General features: G+C 37.5%; 2 protein-coding genes across 3 annotated transcripts; one reads left to right on the forward strand and one right to left on the reverse strand.

Moving 5' to 3' along the window:
* Positions 1-207: 207 nt before the first annotated feature.
* Positions 208-1,266, forward strand: LOC130432731 (beta-2 adrenergic receptor). Its single transcript, XM_056762224.1, has one exon. The coding sequence runs from the start codon at positions 208-210 to the stop codon at positions 1,264-1,266; it is 1,059 nt and encodes a 352-aa protein (XP_056618202.1).
* Positions 1,267-9,282: 8,016 nt separating this feature from the next.
* On the reverse strand, positions 9,283-15,101 carry ndufaf6 (NADH:ubiquinone oxidoreductase complex assembly factor 6). Of its 2 annotated transcripts, none has more exons than XM_056762989.1 (9): positions 14,896-15,101; positions 14,334-14,433; positions 14,036-14,158; positions 13,881-13,937; positions 13,636-13,738; positions 12,347-12,480; positions 10,619-10,720; positions 10,449-10,505; positions 9,283-9,604 (listed from the first exon to the last, which is right to left on the reverse strand). In XM_056762989.1, the coding sequence occupies exons 1-9, from the start codon at positions 15,054-15,056 to the stop codon at positions 9,476-9,478; spliced, it is 966 nt and encodes a 321-aa protein (XP_056618967.1). In that variant the 5' UTR covers positions 15,057-15,101; the 3' UTR covers positions 9,283-9,475. The 2 variants fall into 2 exon arrangements, with proteins under 2 accessions (XP_056618967.1, XP_056618968.1); XM_056762990.1 differs by having other exon boundaries at positions 14,330-14,433; positions 14,896-14,930.
* Between the last annotated feature and the right edge of the window lie 331 nt (positions 15,102-15,432).

Consider the following 15,432-nt stretch of genomic DNA (forward strand, 5'->3'; position numbering starts at 1 on the left):
TATTTTCTGGCATTTCCATGCGTAATTTTGTAAGCTTTTTTACAGAAAGGGTTTTTGCCACTCACCAGCAATACTCTATTTGATTTTTCTTGGCAGGGGTGATTCTTTTCAGAGACCTATGCACAGGATGCCGTGCCTTGCCTCAGAGCGCAGGAGAGAAATATCATTGTGCTACTGACAAGAGATTCTAAGTGCAGCTGACCAAGGATGCCAGATGAGCTAGCAAACTGTAGTGTGTGTTGCTGTACCACGACAAATAAGATACTTACAGTAGTCTTCATGGTATTACTGATGCTAGCCATTCTTTTTGGAAACGCTCTAACATTAGCCGTTGTCTTCGGAACCAAGCATTTCCACACTCCGCAGGGCTATTTAAAAGCATCATTGGCAGTGGCAGATCTGGCAGTGGGAATTTTTGTGGTACCCGTATCCGTTTACGCAGAAATATCTCTCATGATCCAGAAGTCGGCACCGGAGTGGATGGTGCGCAATTCACAGAAGGCAACTTTTCATCCCTGCAGTTTGATAGGGCCTGTGTTTGCGGGGTGTACTTTAGTTTCCATTACAACCATTTTCCTTTTGACCATTGAAAGGAGCATCGCCGTTTTAAAGCCACTGCACAAAGAGTCCGTCATTACAAAAAAAAGAACATGCATACTGATCGCCATTTCTTGGATTGGGAGCTTTTTCCTGGCAACGTCGCCGATGGTTTTCACCAATAAAATTGCATTGGAGTACAATCCTTGCAGCAGAATGTGCAATTACGCATTGGGAAGCACCGACTTCCCTTCCCAGGCTTGGAACATTCTCTTACTCTTTCCTGCCTTCGATTTCACTCTACTCGGAAGTACAGTTGTCATCAATATCATATCGCTTACCACAATTCGCCAGCATTCTAAAAGAAGACAGCATCTCGCCGAAACAGAGACTCAAGGCGTAACGAAACCTACCTTCTCAGACATCAAGGCTGCCAGAACCATAGGGACTCTGACACTTGCTTTCACGGCTTCTTTCACCCCCATCGCCGTGTTTGTTGTCGGAAACGTTTTCGGAAACGAATGGTGCGAATTTTCATTTTTTGCTTTTTGGATTTTGACGACAAATAGCTGCTGTAATGTTATTATATATGGCGTTAGGGACCAGAAGTTCAGAAACTGCGCTTATCAACTAATTGTTTGTGCAAAGCTGAATAATGCGCCTAAACCAACGGAGTGTGAGAACACTGAGAGAACAAACACAATCAGGGAACACGCGCGCAAACCTTGAATTTAGCTTATGGTATGTAGCTGACCAAGGCATTTATTTTCTGGTGTACTTTGATGAGTCTGAGGTTAAGTGTATTTTGGGATATGGGATTTTAGGGTGTTTGTCTAACTGTTTTGTTTTTCACAGATTTGGCTGTGTTCATTATTTTTGTGTTCAGTTTTGCTTTATTGATGAATCTCAAACTCTTCAAAATTCTTGAATTGCTCAAATATTGCCAAACGGTTTATCTATATCTATTATACATATATGATTAATATTTTAAATACATAAAAAAAGGTTTTATTCAGCTTTCCACACATACTTTTAACCAGCTCATATGGGCCTTACAACTCTCACGTCAAATTGAATCTCTCCTGCAAACTCTTTCCTCAGTCACATGTTTATGAAGAAGACCAGTACATGGGGTTTTGGTTTTATCTCTTACAGAAGAACTATAAAGCAACATTACGTAAAGGGACTGTTCACCCCCAAATAAAAATGATGTCATCATCTACTCACCTTATCCCAAATCTGCATAAATTTCTAAATATATTTGGAATAATGCTTTTAACTCAACTCTCAACTCAACTTTATTTATATAGCGCTTTTTACAATTTTCATTGTTACAAAGCAGCTGTACATGAGACACATTGAATACAAGTATGAATTCGAAAGCAGCCCCCCGGCCAGTGCAAAACAGTATGCAAACGGTGGTGAGGAACCCAAAACTCCCATCGAGAAAAAAACCTCAGGGGAACCCGGGCCCAACCAGGGGATTCCAGTTCCCCTATGGCAAAAGCTGCTGCCTCTGCACAAGCTCAACAGTGCTTGCACAACAAGGCTTAATAAAATATAAAAATTAAGGATTTAAGATTATCATTAACAATCTAATAGCATTTTAAATGTTGTAGGAAAAACAAAGTTGTCGCGTCCTTTATCCAGCTCTATCCTCTTAGCTCTTTTCAGGTCACCGCTTCCCATTCTCAGCTCTGCCATCAGGTCTGGGCATGAACTGCATCCTGCGGTAACCTTGGAACAAAGAGACAAGACTGGCTGAGAGTAGAGTACTGTTCTGCACTCTTTGATGCAACAAGTACATCATTTGTTGTTGGATGTGTTCCTGGTTCCGGTTGATCTAAATAATGCAGCCTAAATCCTCTGAGGATTAATATTATGGAGGTATAGTGTATGCAAGATTAAAAAGATGAGTCTTTAGTCTAGATTTAAACTGACAGAGTGTGTCTGCCTCCCGGACCGTGCAGGGAAGAATATTCCAAAGTTTAGGCGCTAGATAAGAAAAGGATCTACCACCTGCACTCGATTTTGAAATTCTAGGTATTACCAACTGACAGGACGCCTGAGAGCGTAATGTACGTGGAGGTCTGTAATACAATAGAAGTTCATTCAAATTCTGCAGCGCTAGACCATGTAGGGCTTTATAGGTAATAAGCATGATCTTAAAGTTAATGCGATGCTTTATAGGTAACCAGTGCAAGGTTGACAGAACCGGGGTTATATGCTCATACTTTTTTGTACGTGTAAGAACTCGAGCTGCCGCGTTTTGAACCAGCTGCAGTTTTTGTAATAGGCCCGCAGGGCAACCACCTAGAAGTGCATTACAGTAATCTAGTCTTGATGTCATGAATGCATGAATTAATTTCTCTGCATCTGACAGTGACAGCATATGACGTAATTTAGATATATTCTTAAAATGGAAAAATGCAATTTTACAGGTGTTGGCGACATGGCTTTCAAATGACAGAGTACTATCTAAAGTGCTTTTAACCAAACATAGTTGGAAAACTACAATGGTACTCAAAGGTGCCCCAGAACTGTTGGCTGTTCTACATTCTTCAAAATATCTTCTTTTTTATTCAACTAAACAAAGATATTTACAAAAAAATCCACTATGGAAGTCTGGCCAATAACTGTATAGCATTCTTCCAGATATCTCAGTACAAAGGAAATGAAGTTCATTTGAGCGCCGCTTTGTTCCTGGTTGTCCTTTTACATATTTCAAAACAGCTCTATCCAAACCAACAATTAGATAGTAAGATAGATGAGTTCATAATGATGGATGTCTTTCTGAAATCCTTAAAAATATGACCTGGTATTTATTGCCTCTGCCAAACTTGCACAATGTACTGGGAGGAAAGTCGCATTGCATGAATTTGTCTTTGCTTGTAGCATTTTACATGTGAAAGTCGCAAACATGCATGGGGGTTGGTATTGTTTATTTTGTGACATCGTTTTGCTTTTAATCACCCATACATAAAAATGGAGCATTTTCTTAAAAGAAAATGAAACAAACTTAATTTGAAAATAATACATATAAAACTACACAACAAGTGGTGCAATGACAAATGAAGAACTTCAGCACGTTTGTAATTTTTGTCATATTTCAAAACTGCTCTTGTACAATCAATAAACTCTTTTACTGCTTCTTTTCACTGCTTGAAGAAAATTGCTTTGATGGAATCCATGCGGAAATGAGCAATGACAGCTAAATGTCAGGACAGTAGATCACAGACACAATACCCCTCATTACACCTGGCAGAGATGTTAGGGATAATCCATCCATCCATCCATTTTCTACCGCTTATCCGGGGCCGGGTCGCGGGGGCAGCAGTCTAAGCAGGGATGCCCAGACTTCCCTCTCCCTAGCCACTTCCTCCAGCTCTTCTGGGGGGACACCGAGGCGTTCCCAGGCCAGCCGGGAGACATAGTCCCTCCAGCGTGTCCTAGGTCTTCCCCGGGGTCTTCTCCCGGTGGGACATGCCCGGAACACCTTACCGGGAAGGCGTCCAGGGGGCATCCGGAAAAGATGCCCGAGCCACCTCAGCTGGCCCCTCTCGATGTGGAGGAGTAGCGGATCTACTCTGAGCTCCTCCCGAGTGACCGAGCTTCTCACCCTATCTCTAAGGGATCGCCCAGCCACCCTGCGGAGAAAGCTCATTTCGGCCGCCTGTATCCGGGATGTTAGGGATAAAATGCATTTAATTGCTTCATATGCCATCAATCTAATAGAATACAGTAGCTGGGGGAACAAAACATATATAGTGGATAATAAACACTGGCTCGGAAATTCATGGAGGAATTCTGTAACAAATTAAAGGTTTTATTTGAGTAAAAATGAATGGAAAAAAATGCATCTTTTATTTTTCACATTTCTTTGTTGCTATTCTATTTGAGTTTATACTGCAGATTTAAAATTAATCAAATGGGGACATCAATGTATACTCGATTTCATTGGGCTGATCGGCTATAATATCAACTCTATGACTACAGCAAACAAATTGTTTAAAATGCATGAATGTTTAAGGAAAGTGCTGAGGCTTTTGAGAAAAATCTTATTCTATGTTCTATTATGATAAATGTCAAAGAAAAGCAAAGCAGTTTTTTTCTTATTAACACTGTTTACAATGCTTGGGTATTGAAATACTTTTGACAAGGTAAGAACATGAGAAGTATACATACAGGCAAACCAGACACATAGATATCAACATAAAGTGCTCACCAAACAAGAAACCATGTTCAAACTGTAAATTAAATGCAATTGCCATAGCAAGAAAATGTAGCGCTATAGAACAAGTGTTGCACGGATCCTTTGTCCAAATATGCTATGATTCTGTAGAATTCAGTTTGCAGAGAAGAACTTATGACCTCACACGCTAATTATAATTTTTCCTCTTTTCATGCTTTGCATTTGTGGCGCATTGAGCAGAAAGAAGAATGTTCACACAATCAAATACGCTTCTACCTTAACCAGCTGCTGGAGCTTAGTGAAGTAATTTAATGTCTGAAAAGAACTGTAACTCCTCTATTGAAAGGTTTGGCATTTACAAGTGTAAATCCTTTTTTTGATAGAATGAATACAGTGTTAATGAACGACGGTGGCCAGATAACTAACACTTAAATATAATAGAAATATTGATCTATTTCACCCTTTCTTGTGCAACCTTTAATCCATCCTGGCAAATGAGACGTTTGATCATTATCTGAATGTGAAAATGTTATGTGAAGAGGTCCAGAAATGTGTTTTTAAAATGTCACCAATCTCCACCGGCCAGAAAACGCTAAATAAATGAAAGGTATAATTATCAACATGAACAATATCTCAGACAAAAAAGTGTATCTCTTGGGCCTTTTCGTATTGATATAAATCTTTACACATCACAATAAAAAAATACTTGAAGGAAAAGTAGCCTATAGAACAAAAAGATAGGAACCACAGAGTGATAAGCAATCATGCAAAGTAGGACGACAGCCCAAGGTCTCCTTTCATAGCATCTCTGCTCCCTTTTGAAAAATGAAAGAAAGATTTAGTCAGACCCTGACCTGTTTCAGGTTTTCAAGATGGTAATTACTTGTAATGTGTCTCCATTCCTCTAGGCCAGTCTTTAATCCCTGACCCTCTGCTGACTGAGAATTGAGAACAAATTTAAGCCTTAAATGTTCTTATTAGAATTGCATTGTGAGAAATAACGGCCAATCACAAGATATTGAATTTATTGGTAAACCCATTTAAAGGATTTTTTTTAACCTGAAGATTCTCTACTTGCAGCATGGCATTTAAAAAAAAGCATTTTCTATCCCACAGACTTTCTAGTCACCCAATTTTTTTATTATTCTCACAGAATGGGAGAATTTCAATGGTCTTGTTACAAATTGCCATAGAACTTATACATTCAGAAACAACCACAAAGTTAAAAAACAATGGGCTCTATGCACGCGTGACTTCCGCATTTCAAGGGAAGAACCCTACGCAGTATCGGATGGCATAGAGGTCGTTTACACAAGACCGTTAACAACTAAAAACTGAACACGTTATATGCGTTTTGGCTGTTCATTTACACGAAAACTGCATTTTGGAGGACAGAAAACGCAATCTTTTGAAAACGGGTCTCAAAGTGCATTTTTTTTACTTTGAAGGCGGCGTTTTCCATAAACGATGACATTATACGCATGTGTATTACGTGTTCAGTTTGTAGGCATGTGCTATTCCCCAAACAATAATGGCGGCCTCAATGCTGCATGTTTGTGACGCGTGACCGGTGTTGCCACAGTTACTCTGAAGAAGTAATCTGATTACTGATTACACCTCTAAAAAGTAATTTAGTTACTGTACAGATTACTGGATTTTAAAGGTAACTAAATTAGAATACTCGTTACTTTATCAGTTACATTCAGCAGCTGCTGCCAACACCCCCACTGCTTCAACATGGTTTTGCCAACACTCACTTTATTGGAAGTGTATTTTTAACAGTGATGTCAACAATGTATCTCCTGACATTTTAAGTTGAATTTAAAGACTGCTTCCTTAAAAATGTTAAAAATAATATAAAGACTGATTTTCTTGATTTCACTTAACGGTCAGAAGACTGATTTTCTTGATTTTACTTAACGGTCAAATCAGTCTTTCTTGACCTGACATATTTAACTGTTTACACTTTAATAATGGCAAAGCATACTATTTATAATCTACATTATTTATAAATGTAACTATTAATTTCTTTGTGAACATTGAACCTGTTGTTCACAGCATTAGAGCAGCAAGGAGTGGTTTTACAAAACAGGTGTAAAACGCACGAAACGAGAGCGAGTCAACCGTGTTTAAGGGAAGCATTCGCATCCGCTGTTTCGAATAAATTATCCACCCGTCGCCCGCCCGCACGTATAATTTTCTCTGATATAGATATCCGCATCAGACCCGATCGTCATTTAAATTACTCCGTAAATTGTCTAGCACCTTTTTGTCTATAAATACTGAAATCTAATATTTCGATTTAAAACACACATAATGCACCTGTCTCACAGTCGTTGCATATTACATACCCAGTACTTAATTCATTCTTGTTTACCACTTCGCTAAAACGCTCCCACACGGTACTTTTCTTTTCTACATTTTTTTTCTTTTTAATTCTCCATTTTTACATTTCTCTCGGATCTTTTTTGCCTCCATTTCTGCTTTAAGAGATAGACCGTCTCTACCGCATTTCTTTTAAATTACTGCAAATTAGCGCCTGATGAAAAATGGAAAAAGTCCAGCATTTGTTGTTCTGGTGGTGGGGGACCTGCTGCTCTCTGCTTCGCAACACCTGGCGGGACTTAATCTGTAGATTGGAATTTACTTTGACTCCAATTGTTTCTTCAAATTTGACGTAGTGTTTTTGTAGCTAGATAGCACTTTAACGCGAGCACAGAGAGTACAACGAACCTTAATATTGTCATCTAGCGGACACAAACTCGTGACAGTATTTCCAGCTGGAAACGCGCATCTCTCTCCTCCCTCCATTCATTGTGGATTACGTTTGTGTCGCTGTGTGGTATGGGCTATTACACGTGAATTGTCCTCGTGCTGAAAACGTGACTTGTCGCATAATGTTACGTGACTACACTCCCTGAGACGCAAGAAGAAAGCAAAAAATATATTTTTTTACTAAGGAAAATGACAAAATAGTAACGGACAGTGACTTGGATAAATAACTTTAATCTGATTAATGGTTTGGGAAAAGTAACGCGTTAGATTACTCGTTACTGAAAAATGTGGTCAAATTAGACTAACGCGTTACTAAGAAACGCGTTACCGGCATCACTGCGCGTGACATACAAAAAGTAGATTTACAACGAACAGTGGAGACATATTATTTATATCCACAATACTATAAACACACAAACACACCGACAAAGTGTTTTTAAAGACCTCTTAGATTAAAACAGTGTATGCAGATGTGAGCAAGCAGGGTTTCTTTATAGCAAAACAGCCCCATTCACTGGCCTGGAATGCATACATCGTTTCTCGTTTTGCCGGATGCATGCGAATGCAGATCCTTCTGATAACGCTGTCGTGTGTACGTGAAACGTTTCAAAAACGGATCGAACTGTAAAAGCAGAGAGAAATTGGTGAAAATAGTTAAATTTATTATTTGATACATTGCGGCACACCCCAGTGTTATATAGAAGCGGCGCTCTACAGTATTTGAATGTTATAACGAAATGTAAACTTATGAAAGTATCATTTAAAATACAGTAGAATAGCACTTCTATATGAACAGCATCTGCTAAATGTAACTATTTACTCAAGTTTCCCATTTCTCTCTGCTTTAATTCTCCCCAACAGGAAACTGCATAGGGTTCTTCCCCTGAAAATCGGATGTAACGCATGTATATATTCCATTGTATTTACATTAACATTTGAAAGGCTAAAACCCAGCTTCACTCTCAATTATTTAATAGAACCCTAATATGAGAGTTATAATTAGAATTTATATTAACTCCAAATACATTTTAATGAGAAATTACAAATAAGTAAGATCATATGATGGTCTTATGCTAATTCTTTTTACAATAACTATCAAAAAGGATTAAATGAAGGTGTGTGGCAACCGGCAAGTTCACCACACGCCTGCCTGAACCACAAGATGAAATTTGCATTTAAATGCTCACTATAGCAGCCAGCACCTGCTTTCTTGTTGCTCAGATAAGTTTTTTTGCCAGTAGGCGGCTGGAATTTTTATGATTAAACAAACTAACGATTGCCCCCCTAAAATAGGAATTGCCCCCACTCTGAAATAGAATTGTTGACCCTGCTCATCAGGAGGTTCATGAAAGTCTTTTCTCAACTAAAATATGTAAAAACTGTTGCCAATAGGCAAATGCCTTTGATAACTGAATACATTAAAACACATTCCACATTCAGAGTTGTCAATTTTTTTTGATTGTTATTCATTTCTTGCCACAAACACTATGCACATACAGCCACGGAAAAAAACAAGAGACCATTCCAAATTTTCTTTACAAATCAGAATTACTAGATGTATTGTGGCCATTCCACTCCAGATAAATATTGTGTGTAGTTCAATGAACGTAAAAACAAAAAATTTCACCTAAACACATACATATAAATAATACACAGTACATGAAATGGTCTCTTGTTTTTTTCTGCAGCATGAACAAACGAATTGTTCTCTTTTCTCAAAATAAGTTTCACTGTTAAATTGAGAGTTATTATTTTTGAATAACTTTGAACCACACAAGTTACATTTAATATATTTAATGTTTAGTTCTGTGATTCTTTGCGCACAGAATTTATTTTTATGAAATTTTCCTTCGTCTAGAGTAACGGCATTAAAAAAGGGAAACCTTTTTTAGCACTGCTGATGATTTAATCACGTCAGCCAATGTTTATGTCTCAAGTTTGGACAGAGAGCTAATCTGGATATGAAACACATCAGTAGGTCTTCTTCCATGAACGTAAATACAGATGAAATGGAAGCAATGGATTTCTTTTCTGTAGGCTGGGGTGGAACACATCAAAATCTGCTTTTCTCACTCGGTGCAGATAATCCTCCAAAACAACCTGAAACAAAAAACAAGAATTGACCTTATTCAAATGGCTGTAAAGTCATTTGTCCATTTGGGTACTTCAAACCTGGAGGAATGTGCATTGTTTATATAACTTAAAAAATGGTTTAAGTGATCAACTATAAGGACAAAATGGTTTATAAAGTATCTTAAAACAACCTTTCTCAGTGCATTTAAAAGGTCAATTGTGACATTAAAAGGTACTAATTCAGAAGGTCCCAAAAAACACACTTATGAATCCAAAAAATTCAAATGTCAAACCATACAGTTAAGTCTAACACCAGCCAAAGAAAGTGGAGTGATCTTGTACAACCTGTAGCAGGATAGTAATAGAAATAAAAACTAAAAGGTAAAAACAGAAATTAAATTTAAATTAACGCAGCATACGCTTTTATCCAAAGCAACTTTTGGTGCATTAAATACCCAACCTTCTTTTAGTGCATGTTTTTCCCGGGATTTGAACCTATGACGTTGTCAACGCTAGTGCGATGCTCTTTCAGCTGATCAGTGTTTTACTTCCAGATCCAAACATTAATGCTTTGGCAATCATGCCATTGGACTGAAAATTATAGTTAAGGTACCTCCCTCTGCCTTGCTCCATGACATGCTATAAACTATTGCCTCAGCTTGCATGAGGCAGGCTTCCTTTAAGAGAATAGACTGTAAAAAAGGCTTAAGATTGAGTAATCAGGGCATGTGTTGGTTGCTGTGCCCCCAGGGAACAAAAGTCATGTGAGTACATTAGTCTCCACCTCTCTTGGTTCAGAATAAGGATAATGTCACATTACATCAGTGAAATACAGGGGGAGAGAGATGGTAGAAGAGACTAAATTACTCACTGTTTGCAGGAAGGCAGGCATGGCTGCACGTGGAACGTTCATGTTGAAGGACCTAGCCTATAAAACACGTGATGAGTGAAATTATGCAAATTGAAAATAGAGAACATTCGACATGTACTTTCTGAGCAAAGATACTGAAGTGAGAGCTTAGGACAGCATAGTGTGCATACATGTTGGAGGTGAACGTGAGCTTGGCTGGCAATGTCATATGCAACATCCCTGATGTTTTGCTCTCTGCTGTCTCGGATAAAGTCCTCTTGAGAGGCGCCATGCTGAAAGAAAAATTAAGAATAATAACAAAGATAGAAGAATACAGGGCCAAACGGAAAAAAAAATGTTTCATACAAGAATTTGATCTTCACCTCATAAAAACAACTTAATAGAAGAACTTAAAATAATAAGGAAAATAAAGATGAGCCACATGCATGCAGGATGATCCACAACAGCAAGCTATCAATAAACACATAATGCTGAAACAACTAACATCTGTTATTTATAAAGCTATTTGGTTCTCAAACAAAAGCTTTTGCACTCTGCTATTGCCTTGATCTAAGATAGGATGTTTTTTTATAAAGTAAACTTAAACAATGACTATTTAAATAATTAGCCAAGCTATAGAGTATTAATAATACATAAATAATAACTAATAATAGTTTAATCAGTCCTGGTAAACATTATTCATATCAGACACCATTGACAGACCTAAATTATGGTGCAACAATAGTGCCCCCTCCTGGTGCATCAGCTGTCATGCAGCACAAAAACAAAGTGCTGTTCTTAAATTTACAATTAGGAATTTAACAGACTGCTATTTTCCAGAGCAACATACAGACAGTTCAGGGAGCAATAAGCATTATGTCATACAGGAGCAATAATACAATAGGTGCTAATACAAAGTTAGTCCTGTACGCTCTTGTCCTCGATGTCTTTCTCCTGTTCAGAACACCAAGAACATGTTTCATCAACCAATAATATGCAAAATCTCATTCACCATTCCTCATTCAACTTTTCAGTTCTAACTGACACCATAGCTAGACTGTTGTTGATAAAAAAATAGATAGTATCATTTTCTTTTGTTACACTACTAAAGGCAAGCTCTTTTAATTCAGATTCTAATGGTACTGCATTTGTTCTGCCACTGGAACAGATGGTTTAAACAAAGCATTTGGGTTTGGGTTTAGCGGCACTGAACAGCTTCACCAAGTTCACCTACATATATGCTGGCTGCCATATGTCACTTGTACAGTACAGGTCCTATAATTCAGAACGTCCATGGATTGTAGCCAGATGCACAGATTATAGAGATGGGAATGTTGTGCATGTTGTATTTGAAAACGCAGTGTGTCATTTCTGTGCTACTAGTAGAAACAAGCAGAATGTCAAAAATAATGACATCTTTTAAACCGTGGTAGTTTATGGACACAGACTGGGTTTATGTTGCTAGTTGAGCTATGCTAGTAATGGTGATTTGTTGGGCTGAATTATTAACAAAGAAATCAGTGTTGAAAGTCCGACAGAACCAGTGTAAGTGGAGAGTATTTTTTTATGAAAAGTTATATTCCAGATTAAGTTTTATAGGCAGGAAAATGATCACAGAAAGAACACTGAATGAAAACATGCAAAAAGGTACTTATACTGGACTTCAATTATAAACGTCTAACTGCAGAGATACATGAGTAAGACTTTGACAAGTCAGCTTTTCCCACAACCAATGGCAACGTTGGAGAGGGTACCTATTTTTCCAAACAATTGCTGATAAGCAGCAGGGTAGAGGGGACAACATCACTGTTTGATAAACACGTCTCAAACAATCCTCATTTTAACTATATTTTGAGGTGTCAATATTGGCTGCAAACTGTTATGAATTTCCAAAGTTAAAGGAGAATTACAGTTCTCACCAGCATGCAGATGTCCATAGGCAGATAGACCTTGCGCCTTCTGCTGTTATAGGGAGTGGCCCTGAGGCAGGTCAGGATCCCCTGGGCTTTACCAATGTGACTGGCGGCGTGGTCTGCATGGACGTTTCTTACACCTACATAATCAATCACACAAAGCAAACATGTTTATTAAATCGGTTTTGAACTCCAATGGAACGGTTAGTTCATTTGTCAAAAGCCTTCTCCAAACTAATTTTGATTTTCAACAAACCCATGATTACCCCCTATAACCCTGCATAACAATAGCATCCTGAAACAGATTTGTTGACCCTGCTCATCAGGAGGTATATGCAAGTTTTTTCTTGCATATAGGGAAATGCCTGGCACAACTGAGAATACAATTAAAAAGCTTAACATTCAGAGTTGCCACCAACAATTTGCACATATGAGGAACAAATAGAAAAAACAGTTTTCTTTTCTCAAAGTGAGTTTCACTGTGAGAATGCAAAAAGAGTTATTATTTGAGATGAACTTTGAAGGTTCACACACATGCATTTGATGCTTAGGTCAGCGATTCTCTGCAAACCTCATATTTTTCCTTTCCTACAGTTACGGCATTAAAAAAAGAGAATGAAAAATACAATTTGTTATCACTGCTGATGATTTAATCAAGTCAGGCAATGTTTATGTCTCAAATTTTGACAGATAGTTCATATGCATATATTAAAATGAAAAACATCAGTAGAACTTCTTCCGTGAGCATTAATACAGATGAAATGGAAGCACTGGACACAATTTCCTTTTGGAAATTATGGATTATGATGTGTATTAAAAACACTTTAATTTTGAAGTTTTAAAAAAACAAGTTTAAGGGTAAAACGAGCAAAACCTTTGCAACATCAAAAACATGAATACATTAGCAAATTTATTATTATTTTTTACATGTTAATGTCCCTATGGGGCAGTTTCCTGGACAGGGATTCTTTTAAATCAGGAATAGTCCTTGGTTAATTTAGCATATTTAAATTCCTTTCAAAAACATACTTTACAAGAAATATTACTGGTGGGCATCTTGAGACGATACAATCGCACTGATCTATTTAAAGATAAGTCAGTGCAAGTTGTTTTCGATTAAGACACCTCTCACATTTAAATTAGTCTGGGACTACGCTTAAACCCTGTCTGGGAAACCGCCGCTATATGTTCAGAACTAAGTGTCCCCGGTGGCAGTACACTAAACACTTATCCATAACACTAAAAGAAGATTTATGCAACTACGGAATATTTTGGTGGAAGATCAAGAGTTTCACCAAGAGTCTCCAGCAGCAGGTAGAGAAGAGAGGACTGTGTGTTCTCTCCATATGCCTCTAACTCTTGAAGGTTCCTGTATGCTCTGTCCTCAATGTCTTTCTCCTGTTCAGAACACCAAGAACATGTTTTACCAACCAATAATATGCAAAATCTCATTCACCACCTCATTCATCTTTATTCACTTTCATGTCTATTTAATAACTTTTGAGTACTCACGTTAGAAGAGAATTCATTCATTACTTACTCTTTCATTAATAATTCTTAACATCCACCTCTTTGTTAATGTGTGTTTCCTTACTGCCTGGTAACAGATAACAGATATGTCATTGTAAAAATTGTTTTAGCAAATAAACCCCTAGCAAAATCTCCATAAAGTATGTTTGCTCTTGTAAAACCCACCCTCCATAGTTCTGCACTGATGGGGTGGGCTGGAGGGTCATCTCTGTAAATATCCTCCACAGCGCTCTTCCAGAACTGCATCCGTATTAAACCGATGGTTTTCTGGGAGACGGAGTCCTTTATCTAAAAGTCAACATGTAAATATGGTTATATATATACTCACACACATATCTATAAACAATCACAAAGATACAGATAACAATCAGATTTATTACTAGAAATTGCAAAGAAGCAGTTATCTTAAAAATGAAATTAAGGTGAGAGTTTGATTAGGTTTGTTATTTGTTAGAATACCTGCCTGTGCCAGTTCTACATTAAAGGCCCTAAGTGCCAATGAAGAGCGTCGAGCAGCATCAGGTAGAAGTAGTGAGCACAGAAATCCATCATAGTCCCTCTTCCTACAAAAGAGATTACTAATGTTATTTACTTGGTCGTATATATGGGTCATTAACAAACTAATAAAAATGAACAGAACCTTAAAAGAGACTAACATTTACGTAGGGAAACACTTTATATAGGTAGTTGATTCATAACATGTCTGTGAGCTGGTGCATGTTAACATACTGTTTTTAAGACAAATGGAAAAGAGCATGTTCAGGTGCTATGACAGATCTGAACCAGATTTTGCGTTCACGTTTTTTGCCTTTTTTGTAAAATAAAATATAATAAAGCATGCTGTCTTTCCATTGGTTAAGATGACATATACTTTAAGTGCAGGCGACCCTGTCTAACGTTATAGCCTACGTTTAAAAAACAAAACGTTATAAAACAGGGTTGGAAACCATTGCCTCTCTTTGTTGTTTATGGGTAACGTTAATGCTACTCTAACTAGGTTAAACTTAAAAAAAATCATAACCTACCTTACAATATCAAAACAGTGTTTTTCATTGTGTTGACTTGTCGAATTTGTTAACGCTCTACGGCATTTGATCTCTGTTGGCCTCTGTATACGTATGAAACTGGGAATCTTTAACTGAAGGGATTTAAAAAGTCCATTTTTAATGTTTACACTCGATGCCATAACAAACCTTGCACATCAAGTACCCTTCAACTGTTACCTCCCTTTCCTCGCGTGTGCGTCATATTATAGATTCCCCTGTACACAAAAACTTCTGCTTTACGTTCTGCCTTAACAACACGTCTGCATACATATTTTATTAAGTTTATGAGTGAGTGAGCTAGATTAGTTCTGTGGCGTTAAAATTATAAATTATAATAAAATAAAATATCTTTGTCCTAAAATGTTTCATTTCTGTGTATACAATGTCATTTACTTTGAATGGTTTATGGTAGTACAGCAGGGCGAAATTATTTTAGATCCCTCAAAAAGAATCCTAACCTTGAAACAAACATTTAACATTTTATGTAACTAACATTACATTACAAATTCCTACGAG

Source organism: Triplophysa dalaica, chromosome 12 (genome assembly GCF_015846415.1).
Source record: "Triplophysa dalaica isolate WHDGS20190420 chromosome 12, ASM1584641v1, whole genome shotgun sequence".
NCBI classification, from domain to species: Eukaryota; Metazoa; Chordata; class Actinopteri; order Cypriniformes; family Nemacheilidae; genus Triplophysa; species Triplophysa dalaica.

Coding starts and splice junctions, on each gene's coding strand:
- LOC130432731 (XM_056762224.1), top strand. CDS start 208: ATGCCAGATGAGCTAGCAAACTGTAGTGTGTGTTGCTGTACCACGACA.
- ndufaf6 (XM_056762989.1), bottom strand. CDS start 15,056: ATGGCATCGAGTGTAAACATTAAAAATGGACTTTTTAAATCCCTTCAG. Junction 14,434..14,895: donor CACTGTTTTGATATTGTAAG/GTAGGTTATGAT, acceptor TCTCTTTTGTAG/GAAGAGGGACTATGATGGAT. Junction 10,506..10,618: donor CTCACGTTCACCTCCAACAT/GTATGCACACTA, acceptor CGTGTTTTATAG/GCTAGGTCCTTCAACATGAA.